Raw genomic sequence first — 12,285 nt, forward strand, 5'->3', positions numbered from 1 at the left:
GTTTGAGGGTTAAACATAGTACTTGGCTCATTATTCATAATATCTGCAGTTTTGAAGTGTTTTGTTTAAGGCTGAATTGATGAGAGGGAGAATTCGGTAGAAAATGTGTTTGGTAACTCCTTAATTTCCATATTCAAATGTGACAATCACAATTTGTATGTAATTGAAAATGGTTCCTTTTATAATGTGTATTAATGGGAAGTGACAGGAGATCTAAGGTTTTTTTGTTTTAAATGATTTCTATGCCCAATGTAGGGCTCAAACTCTTTTATTATTTTTTTTAAAGATTTTTTTGTTTGTTTGTTTATTTGACAGAGAGAGATAGCCAGCGAGAGAGGGAACACAAGCAGGAGGAGTGGGAGAGGGAGAAGCAGTCTCCTAGCGGAGAAGCCTGATGTGGGGCTCGATCCCAGAATGCTGGAATCACGCCTTGAGCCGAAGGCAGACGCTTAACGACTGCGCCACCCAGGAGCCCCAAGTAGGGCTCAAACTCTTTTTTTTTTTTTTTTAAGATTTTATTTATTTATTTGACAGAGAGACAGCCAGCGAGAGAGGGAACACAAGCAGGGGGAGTGGGAGAGGAAGAAGCAGGCTCCCAGGGGAGGAGCCTGATGTGGGACTCGATCCCGGAACACCGGGATCACGCCCTGAGCCCAAGGCAGACACTTAACGACTGCGCTACCCAGGCGCCCCAGGGCTCAAACTCTTGATCAAGAGTCGCTTGCTCCGCTGTCTGAGCCAGCCAGGTGCCTGAGCAAAGGTTTTTTTCATTTTTGGCTCTTAGATTCACATCCCTGTCTAGGAGGGATATTCACTAGAGATGGTCTTTGAGTCAATACAAGATGATTTTAAACAGCTGTCCTACTGAATGCATGGGAATAAGCCATTCATTTGCAGCATCTGGCTACTACTGCCATTCCCCCAAACCCGTTCCAAAGGCTTACTTCTGAAAGCTAAGAGCTCACTGTGGGTACTCCTACCCTAGGATTTGCTCTTTCATAGGCTGGAGCCTGTGTAACGGCTGAATTTTGAGACTGCATTAGAATCTAAAGTTATGAGACAAAAATGATTAATGTAAATGCTCACAGTTTCTACCATTCACCCCCTCCTCTCAATTTGAGGAGTTAGGCAGTTAGATCAGTTCACTAGACTCCTAAAATACAGATTAAGAATGGAGAATGGGAGATGGAAGGGTAATGGGGAGGAAAGGAAGAATTTAGTCAAGAAAGATTGGGTCTATCTACATAATAAAAACTGTGACAAAGGGTGAGGGAGGAGGAAGAGTGGAGGACTTTTAAATTTTTCCTTTTTGGAGTGTTGGCTATACATCACAGCTCATCCACTTATTTGGTTAAATATTAGCCAAAAGTATTTCTTTTCCTCAATATGTATGGCCCATAGTGATACCATCTACTAATGAGTGAATTACTGGACAGATAACAAGTTGAAACTAGTAATTATTATAAAAATTATAGTAACACTTAAAAACAAACAAACCCTGTCACCCTGACACAGCTAACCTCATGTTTGTGTATTAGTGAAGCAATACTGTTTGTAGTGACCATTCATTAACAATTCTATAGCATTTAAACACTAATACTGCCTTAGAACACCTCAGGGGCAATCTCCACTTCTCTGACCATTTGGTGCACATTGTTTTCTGTACCATTCCTTTGATGCTTAATCACATAATGCCTAAGATCTAAGAAATCTCATGCTATTATGTAACAATACGGTAGGGAAGAGAGGCCCACAAGATTGGAAGTTGGAAATAAAAACTATAGGGCAGAGTCTGTCACTGACCTCCTGTGCGACAGACAAGATCATTTTATCTAAGACTACATTTCTTCAACTACAAAATGAGTTTCTGAAACTAAAATAACTAAGGATTCTTCCTGGCTATGTGGTACTTATACTTTGTTGTTTGGTAAACTCCCTCATTAAATGTACTTAATATACATAATATCAGTTAATTATCTCAATAGTTGTGTGAATGGATGTCAACCCAGATATTATGCTCTCTAGGAAGCTCTCTAGGAAGGTTGTGTAATGGGTGCCCACTCTGGATTAAGTGTGATCTCCCTGCCTCTATAACAAGCACTTTGGACTGGTCTGTGATAAAATGTTAAATAATATTTATATGCTTAATATTTCTTCTCCAAAAAAACTATAAGTTCCCTGAGGGACTTATAAATTACATAAGTTCCAACACTTTAACAGTACCCACAATAGGTATTCAATAAAATGAATGAATGGAGTTCCAATCCTAGAAACTCCTGCAGTAAAACCACTGGTAAACAATTGTTACAAGTGAATAACCAAGGAATCTAAATCTTGCATTAAATTTAAGGCAAATGACTAGAAATAAAGTAGACAAGGCACACTTTACATAAAATTTATAACATTTATTTAGGCAAAAAAAAAAAAAATCCCAAAACAAAACTCTGTACACACACAACATTAATACCTAAGTGATGTCCTGATTTAAAATATAGCATGATTCATGTACAGAACACTCCCATTCATCTGGCCACAGTGAGAACAGTGCCTTCATTCCAGATAACTGAGAGCCTTTGAAATGAACACATTACACTTCCCAATGAATTTTTCATATCCTTTGAAAGGAGCTAAACTCTTCCAACAGAATTCAAGCAAAAGATAGCTTTTCTCTTACAAGTCCCCGGGAATCTGACAGTGGGAATTCTACAAAAGTCAAGGATTTAAAAATTTTATTCTTGCAGATTATCTGAGTATAAATCTTGACATTAACATCATCCCATTTTTAAAGAAAAAAATGCTCTCAAGAATTTCTTGCTTTTATGAAAGTGTATCTCAGCTTTCATTAGCTAAGTAGCTTGCTTCTAAACTAATTAAAATAATCTTAAAAGAACCCATCTGAACAGTTTTTCCAAAAGTAAGTTCAAAATTAAGCATATACTATTAATGAACTAGATTTATGATTTCCCAGAATAATTTTGATCAATGTGGATTTTCTAAATATTCTTAATAGCCATTCTATCTGGCTCTAAAGGTTGGTTGTGCCGTCCAAACAAACTTTGCTTCATCCAGAGAAATGAGAAACAGCATTGATTTTCCCATAATTTCCCCCAAAAAATTGGGTGATGGGAGAAACAGGCAGAGAAAGCTCTTTCTCAGACTACCAATCAGTTAACATAGAATGTCTTAGGTTAAGATTTGGAAACTAAAGAATGCGTAATGAGGACTGTACCGTGTCATGCAAAGTCTGTGAGATACTAAAAAAGATGAAGCAATTACTCATTTAAAGCACATTCAGCAAATTCCTATCCTACTGCTATTCTCATCACTGGATGAAGGCCGGATTTGCATTATTACTCAAATAGTGCATGAGTTAACACCAAAAATGAAAAACGTGTCAATACAAAGCAAATGGTAAAGATTAAACACACGACATCCACACAATCATTTGAAACTGCTACAATGGATTTGAGAGGGAAGCCAACTGCTCTGTAAACTGTCTTGGTACACTACTCTGAAGCCCTGTCCATATCAAGTTCCCAAACGAGTAACATACGGATAAAACTGCCCACACCAGCTGATATTATGATACTGCCTTTAACGTAGACTTTCAGTTTAATAATACTGTTTACTCCATAATAAAAGTTGCACAATGACCAAATAGTGTAAACATACCAGTAGAGGGCAGGAGAGGGGTGGGTTTCAACATAAACAAAGCTAAGTTTGTTCCCCCCCCACCCCGACCTCTTTTCAACCTTGGGTAATGCTGCCGCACGTTGTTCTATGGGTGGTCATGCATTTTAAAACACTAAGCCAAAATCATCATTCATTAATCTAATCTATCATAACTTAGCACATGAAATATGTTTTCATAAAGATGTGCTCCAAAGAGCTAGAAGATGGCCCAATGCTCTCTTGACACATAGCATAATTAAAACATACAGCTAAATAAAAGTGATGAGGGAGAAAAAGGGCCAACTCAAAAGGTCTCAATAGTAAGAACAACTTTCTAGGCTGGATAGACTGATGTTTTTAAACATGAATCTTTGATTCTTTGGAAGTTTGCAAACAAAAGCGATCATGAAATTAAAGCCCCGTAGCACCCTTCCATGGTGACTCACCTCCACTTTGGGTAATTAAGTTGACTATTGCTACCAAATGGCATTTCCGTCCAGGGCTAAAGAGCAGCAATATTTAAGGTCAATACCTGGAACTGTGGGTCTGATAATTTTAAAAAGCCTCAACTAAGATCAGTAGCCACTGAGTCCTTGGCCAGAGGGTAAATTAACCCCTTATTATTACTTGATTTATGTTTCTTTTCAACTGCCAATGGGAAAATGATTTTTTAGAATATAGAGACCACAAGCAAAACTTACTTGATGAAAAGAATGAGATATCTTATTTTTGCTTTAATTTCAGACCATTCTTGTTTTACTCAATGATACCAACATGCATCATTATACTCTAAAAAAGTCTAATTCCATTTCCTTTGGTAGACCTAAACCTTGCTGCTGCTTGTGGACTGTTGGGAGTGACATTTTGCAATATCTGAGTGCACCAACGATTTAAGCAATGAGTGGTTCAACCCTAGTCTAAATTGTGCTTGAAACAGCACCTCTAAGCCACTGAAGAGGTAACCCTTGAAGGCACCAAGTACTGTTACATTCCAGTATACACGTGTAAAAGGGAAGCCTACCAGATTCTAACTGTAGACACAGGCCAGTTATGCCTCATAATTTCAATATATACATCTACTATATTTTAGCCAGATTCAAGACCTTACAGACACTTCTGTGCCTTAGATACACAATTTTAAGAACCATCCCAACCACAAAGGCACTACAATTTTTATATATGGGATGTGATCAATTATTTTGCTTTTAAGACTCAGAAATATCCCACCATTACCAATGCTCAAAGTAGTGAGTTTAGAATTAATTTTAAATATTTTTGAGTCTTCATCTATCAAGTTATTCTGAATAATGAAGGGAGTTATTGTTTTCTGTACATTTTTAGCTATTTCTGAAAACAATTTATAAAGATAAAAACCTAAGATTAGTCTATAAGGAACATGCACTTTTGTCTTGAACAAGACATAAGAGAAACTTGAAGCCAAACTTCTCAAACAGGCTTTCCCTTAACTATGCAAGTCAAGAGACCTGGAGATAGTCAACATAGATAGCAACTTTCAAGCCAGTGTAGGCCATCCTATTTTCTACATTTTGCCTTAGACATTAAAATCTGGGAAAAAGGGGGAAAGTTAAAAGAATTTTCCACTTCCTCTGAAATAGACAATCTGTGAAAATTTTTCTTGAGCCTATAAAAATTCCTTAAACCAATTAAGTCAGAAGTAACCCAGAATATAATATGGTTCTTAATAGTTCTAAATACCTATTTTCTTTTATTTTAAGTTTTCATCCCTGCGAAGGAGTCACAAAATAATTCAAGTATGATTTTTGTGATAGTGGTTTGAAATACATATGTCAAAAATGTTATCAGCATACTAATAAGCCAGCTCCTTTCTAAATAAAAATGCTTCTAAATAAATCACCATAATTTAAACATACCATTTAAATCTCTACTGAAAACATTTTGGCCATCTACAAAAACACAGTGACCTGAAATTGTCATTAACCTTATTCACAAACTAAAATTTAAAATGGAAATTAAGTTTCTTGGTGACTTGCTGCCTCCCAACTTTCATTACTGACATAATGATAACTGATTCTTTACTATGCTGTAACAGTATCATAACGGAAAGGTAATTGTCTACAAAATAAACCATCAAAAATATTTCCTTTTATGCACCACAACTAGAATCACTACATTTAATAATAGCCTAGTGCTTCTCATTCATTTTTGGCAGTGAGATGTGGACATCTTTCTCCAACATGAAAACATTAAGATACATGTATTTTGAAACAAAAGAAAATTTAACTTATTGTGACAAAATTTACTGTTGCTAACTGTATTTTAACTGAGCAGGTAATACCATGTGTAGTCTCTATTTCACTGAACAAGATGACTTTGAAATAGAGGGAAAAGAATGGTCAGTTTTAACAAGAGACAATTTTATAAAAATTCACATTTTCACAACAGTATGACATATAGAGATTCAGAGAGTTAATGTTTAACACAGAATGCTGTAATGTATTTCAATGTGATGCCTGGGGAAATATTTCTAGAGAGTAACCAGCAGTCTGCGTAGGGAGCAGCAGCCCATGCTCCCAGGAATAAATATGAACAACAAGCTACTGCTCACTGCCTCAGGAGAGGTGGGTTCCAGAAGGATAGCTTGTTCCAGTTTAAAAACCATACTATAAGAGTAGACCTTTCTCCAGTTCCTAATCTCTTATCTCCTTTACTAGTTTGCTTTCTAATATGTTTTTTCTGCCAACCACCCAGGCTCCAGTCAGTGAGTAGCTTTCCAAGAGGACTCGGATTTCCGTTCTTTCACACTAAGAAGGACATCTTATAAAAGGTACACAGACAGAGAATAAAGGCATTTTATACAGAAGCAGTATAAAACTTACAACTGAAGCAGTGCCAGAAATCAGGTTAACAGCTTATCTGAAGCTGCAAATTGATTGGGAGGGACTTTAAGATCAGAAAAGTCTGGCCTAAGGGTTCGTGCAAACTTTTCATAAAACTGTAGAATTTCAAGCACAGGTAAGTTCAAACACAGAAATATGTGGAAAATTTCCTAAAAGGCAATGATGAAGGAAGAGACCCTTCTTGCCTCAGAAGTTAAAAATCACAAGACAAATTAGAGACTGTTCACATGGGCAGTACTGTACACCATCAATCCGAAACTGATCTTATGACTCTCATCATAGAAACCCCTAAAACATCACAGAGGATAAGATATTCCAAATGAACCTATCACAAAAAGGATTCCTGTGATTCAATTATCCAATTACCTATGGCTATCAATTCAGTCTAGCCTGCGGCTGCTTTTTACAGGGAGGTGGTCTGCCATGGCGCACAATGTGTTTTTCTAAGCTGTCCAAAATGGCCACCGCGATCTGTTGGACATGGGGATCAGTCTGTTCATGTTCTTTGATGTTGTATAAATGCTGCAATCCTCCTTCCTCAATCAGCATGCTGCAATACCTTGAGGCTGAAAAAGAAGAGAGAGAGCTTTTCTTACAACACTTAAAAATTATCCCACACACAAAAAAATTCTTTTTTCACTTAAATCTTAGCTATTTTGTTATTGACCACTAACATATGCTACACCTTGATAAATACCACCTTAATGATGTTATGTTTACACTGCAAGGCCCCACAAAAAATAATGATTCTCTCATTCTCATATATATATATATATACATATATATATATATATTCATATATATATGGTTCCCTTATATATGGTGTGTGTGTGTGTGTGTGTATATATATATATATATATATATATGGTTCCCTTATCAAGGCTTCCATAGCTGTGGGGGGGGGGGCGTCAGTGTTGGTCCCTCATATCCACCCTCTATTTGGAAAGAAGGGACAGGAGAAAACTGCTTAAAGGGATGTTTTAACCAATCCTCTTCCTCCCTGTCCTCGTACAATAACTGGGATGGAAGAACAATGGAGGTATGTAGAAATTTTAAAAGTTATATGGAAAAGCATAGACAATTACTTTAGACATGGTAAAAGAAACATCTGTATGTTCTTAAACTCAAGGTTTGATAAAAGTACCCTTCCATGGGGCAGGTTGTATGCGCTTTATCAGACATGTGATTTGCAAATATTTTGATCCAGTATGTGTATTGGCTTTTTATTCTCTTTAACAGTGCCTTTCAAAGAACAGAAGTCCTTAAGTTTGATCAAGTGCAATTTAGCAATTTTTTCTTTTGTAGGTCATGCTTTTGTGCATATTTAAGAAATTTGTGGGGCACCTGGCTGGTTCAGTTGGTAGAGCATGCAACTCTTGAAATCAGGGTTGTAATTTGAGCCCCATGTTGGATGTAAAGATTACTTAAAAAATAAAATTTTAGGGAAACCTGGGTGGCTCAGTCGGTTAATTGTCCGCCTTCAGCTCAGGTCATGGTCCTGGGATCGAGTCCCACGTTGGGCTCCCTGCTCAGTGGGGAGCGTGCTTCTCCCTCTCCCTCTGCCCCACCCAGCCATCCCCCTGCTCATGCTCTCTCTCTCAAAACAATAAAATCTTTAAAAAGATTTAAAATTTAAAATATTTAAAAAGAAATAAACATCTTTAAAAAATTTTGCCTAACGCAAGGTCTCAAAGATTTTCTCCTGTTTTCTTCTAGAATTTCTATTTATTTATTTATTTATTTATTTATTTATTTATACTAGACAGAGACAGACACAGCGAGAGAGGGAACACAAGCAGGGGGAGTGGGAGAGGGAGAAGCAGGCTTCCCGCTGAGCAGGGAGCCCCATGCGGGCTCGATCCCAGAACCCTGGGATCATGACCTAAGCCGAAGCCAGACACTTAACGACTGAGCCACCCAGGCGCCCCATCTTCTAGAATTTTTAAATCGTTTTTTGTTTTATATGTATGACCAATTAAGAGTTAATTTTTGGGGGTGCTTGGCTGGCTCCATTGGAAGAACATGCAACTCTTGATCTCAGAGTCATGAGTTCAAGTCCCATGTTGGATGTAGAGATCACAATCAGCCAATCAATCAATAAGTAAATAAGAGTTAATTTTTGTTTGTTGTCCAAGGTCTGAAAAAGGTCACTTTTTTAAAGTAGGTTTTTCTTTTAATTTTTTTAGTAAGCTCTATACTCAATGTGGGACTTGGACTCATGACTCCAAGAACAAGAGTTGGTCTTCCGACTGAGCCAGCCAGGCACCCTGCGCTTTTTAGCATACAGAGATCCAGTTGCTGTGGCACCATTTGTTGAAAAGATTATCATTTCTTTATTGCATTTGCTTTGAACTTATGTCAAAAATTAATCAGCCACATATGTATAGGTCTATTTTTGTATTTTCTACCCTGGTCCATTGAACCATCTTTGTCTATTTCTATGCCTGGACTTGCAATTGATGTCTAAAGTGATGGCAGTCACTTTTTAAGGGACTGGCCCTTAACCTACGGGATCTGACACTCTCCAGGTAAATAATGTCAGAATTGAATTCAATTTGTAGAACACCCAGTCAGCGTCTGCCAAGAACTGGGGTGTGGAAAAAACACACATTAGAACCAGTGTCAGAAGTGGAATTTGTTATAATGGCCCTGGCTCATAAAAACATGTAGTTTGGGAAGAGAAAAGATGAAAGATGGGATGAAAAACCTCTGATTCCTGGGTGGCCAGGTATTCATCACAGTATAGAATAACAGCTGTGTGTTGCAATCAGTTACTAAAGGTGTAAGTTGCCAAGAGAATTTAGAAACGGATCTAAACCTGACCAGCCAACTGCTTGTGGCAGTGGTTAGGCCAAATAATCAAGATAAAGATTCACAAAAGGGCCAGGGTTCTTTGGCATGATTCCTCACTGGGGACTCAAGTCTTGCAGGTAAGGCTGGGTAAATTGGCCAGGGAATGCAGAAGTTACCAAAACCAACTGTCGAAGCCCCGATACGGGCTATAATTAGACTGAGAGAAAATAAAAATGTAAGGGTTGATGGAATTATGAAAGTTGGAATGTTTAAACAGGCTTTACATTAAAAAAGTTGTGTTTCCTTTACCTGAATGTTTTATGGGAATGAGTCTGGCTAGGGAACAATTCACCTACCTAGTAATATAAAATCAAAATATGTGGATGAAGTCCTAATGGAGGCCACAGTTAAGAACAAAAGCATTAAAAAAGGGGGGACGGTTAAGCATTGATGGAATTAAACTACAAGTTTGTAGGAGAACTGGTATGGTTAAACAGGCTTTATGTAAAGTGGCTGCATTTCTTTTACCTGACTGTATTATAAGGCCGGACAGTTTATTTGAACAGGGAATGTTTCTCCTACCTAACACTGTACAACAGAAAGCATGCAAATCCACCATTTAAGCAATGTTAATCAGACATGCTTAATAGGTACCAGAAGATTGAGAAAAGCCTGTACAGTGTAGAATATAGGCTAAAGTGCTGGGAGGGACAATTTCTCTATGCCCTACATGAAGGACAGACTGGGACTTCTGGCAAAATCCTGTAAGTGCCTCCCAGAGATGACTACTGGGACTTTGGACTATAGAACTTCCATCTAAGGGGCATTTACTACCTTGCTATTATTAATTGAAACTACCCTTATGACTGAAGAACAAAAAATGATCTTAAAACCTGAAATATGCCTGGTGTTCTGGGTGATGTCAGAGAAACACTCTAATGGGGACGGCAGTGCTAGGAGAGTGCTATAGTGAAATGGAAATGTTTACATAGGATCATGCTACCTGGGGAATGTAAGGAGGATATTATCACGAGCCAGGAGCCTCTTTCTCCCTAGGACCAACTTTGAAACCGCACAAGGAGCTTCTGGATTCTATCATCATTTGGATAGTGCCCTATAGACATTTTCCACTAGCCAACAAAGAGCTGCTCAGTTTGTGGACAGTACTTCCAAGGTGAACAGATAACATCTTGCTTGAAAGGCCAGCACTCTGACTGAAAAAGGGAAAAAACAAATCAGCGCTGTGGGCTGAATTGCATGCCGTTTCCCCAGCAGTGATTAAAAAATTGGAAAAGTGATAAAAAGGCTGTCTGGGTTTTTACTGACTCAAGGTCAGTGGCCAGGGGCCTGGACATACAGTTGGACACAAGGGCAACAGAAACGGGACTATTAAAGGGACGCTCATATGGGACATGGCCCTATGAGAATCACTGAGGGGATCTGAGAAGTATATTAAAATAGGACATTTCTATCCCCATCAGAAGAACTCCCTTCCAGGTTCAGAAGATAGTTGGAATAGACAAGCAGATATCCCTGCGAACTTGCTCGGGGTAGCCATGTGGGTCCATGAAATAAATGGATATGGAGATACGACAACAATGCAGATATGGGCTGAATTTAGAAATACTCCCCTTGCAATCTCTGAGGCACACATTGCCAGTAAGAACTATTCTATCTGCCAGCAAAAGAGACAGAGACTGCAGTTGGCTATGTGGTAAATTCCCGGCGGTGGAGTGACAGCCGGGGGGGGGGGGGGGCTGATCATAGCTGGCAAGTCAGACCAATGCTGGTAGCCCGGGGGGGGGGGGGCAGGGAGCTATAAATGGGTCTTGACAGAAATAAATGTTGACTCTGGACTGGGCTTCGCTCAGCCAGTGATAGATGTTAACACTCAGAATGCTATAAAGGAACCAAAACATAAGATACTGCACCAATTTGGACAGCCAACTGTCATCTCTTCAGATCAAGGAACATGCTTTACAGTGTTTACTATTGATGACATTCAGGACACACTGCTCCAAAATATGGGCCCTTGGCATATTGACTATCTTAAGCTAAAACAGTTTGAGAAAACAGCAGAAGCAGGAGGGTCACTCTGACTTCCCTCCATCACCCTTCTTCCCTGAAACAGGTCATAAAACTACCACGTGCCTCCCTGGTGCCTGGGTGGTGTACTCGGCTGAGCGTCTAACTCTTCGTTTCAGCTCACGTTGTGATCTCAGGGTCGTGGGATCGAGCCCTGAGTCGGACTCTGAGCTCAGCGTGGAGTTTGCTTGAGATTCTCTCTCCCTCTCCCTCTGCCCCCCCCCCCGCTTGTGCTCTCCCTAAAATAAATAAATAAATCTTAAAAAAAAAAAAAGAAAGAAAGAAAAGAAAAAGAAAAAGTACGCTTCCTGTACTAGAAAGAAGGAAGATATTCTTACCACCAGAGACCTTGAATTCAGGGGCTGAGGAATCTGTACAAACAAACCTTGTTTAACTAACCCTTCTTTAAGTCACTCTTCACCATTCACTACTCCTAGCCCAAACATCTGTCTTGTCATTTTTTCACAAATTCGTCTCTTTATCTAAAGGGTAAAAATCTTCCTGTTCTAGTCACTTCAGGGCTTCATTCTTTTTTGAAGATTCCCACATACATTTAAAGTTTTAATAAAATTGGGGCACCTGGGTGGCTCAGTCGGTTAAGCATCTCCCTTTGGCTGAGGTTGTGATCCCAGGGTCCTGAGATCGAGCCCTGAGTAGGACTCCCTGCTCAGCAGGGAGTCTGCTTCTCCCTCTGCCCTTCCCCCTACTTGTGCTCTCTTTCTCTCTCTCAAATAAATAAATAAAATCCTAAAAAAATAATAAAGTTTTAATAAAATGTGTATGCTAGGGGTGCCTGGGTGGCTCAGTCGGTTGAGCGTCCAACCCTTGATTTCAACTCAGGTCATGCTCTCAGGAT

General features: G+C 38.9%; 1 protein-coding gene across 2 annotated transcripts in view; it reads right to left on the bottom strand.

The window, feature by feature from the left end:
- Positions 1 to 2,384: 2,384 nt before the first annotated feature.
- Positions 2,385 to 12,285, bottom strand: part of ZYG11B (zyg-11 family member B, cell cycle regulator) — an 85,811-nt gene continuing 75,910 nt past the window's right edge. For both annotated transcript variants that reach the window (XM_026498076.4, XM_057310783.1), the window contains exon 14: positions 2,385 to 7,117. In XM_026498076.4, the coding sequence (XP_026353861.2) occupies positions 6,927 to 7,117 (191 nt within the window). In that variant the 3' untranslated portion in view covers positions 2,385 to 6,926. The remainder of the gene's footprint in view (positions 7,118 to 12,285) is intronic.

This window comes from Ursus arctos, unplaced genomic scaffold (assembly GCF_023065955.2).
Source record: "Ursus arctos isolate Adak ecotype North America unplaced genomic scaffold, UrsArc2.0 scaffold_12, whole genome shotgun sequence".
Lineage (NCBI taxonomy): Eukaryota > Metazoa > Chordata > Mammalia > Carnivora > Ursidae > Ursus > Ursus arctos.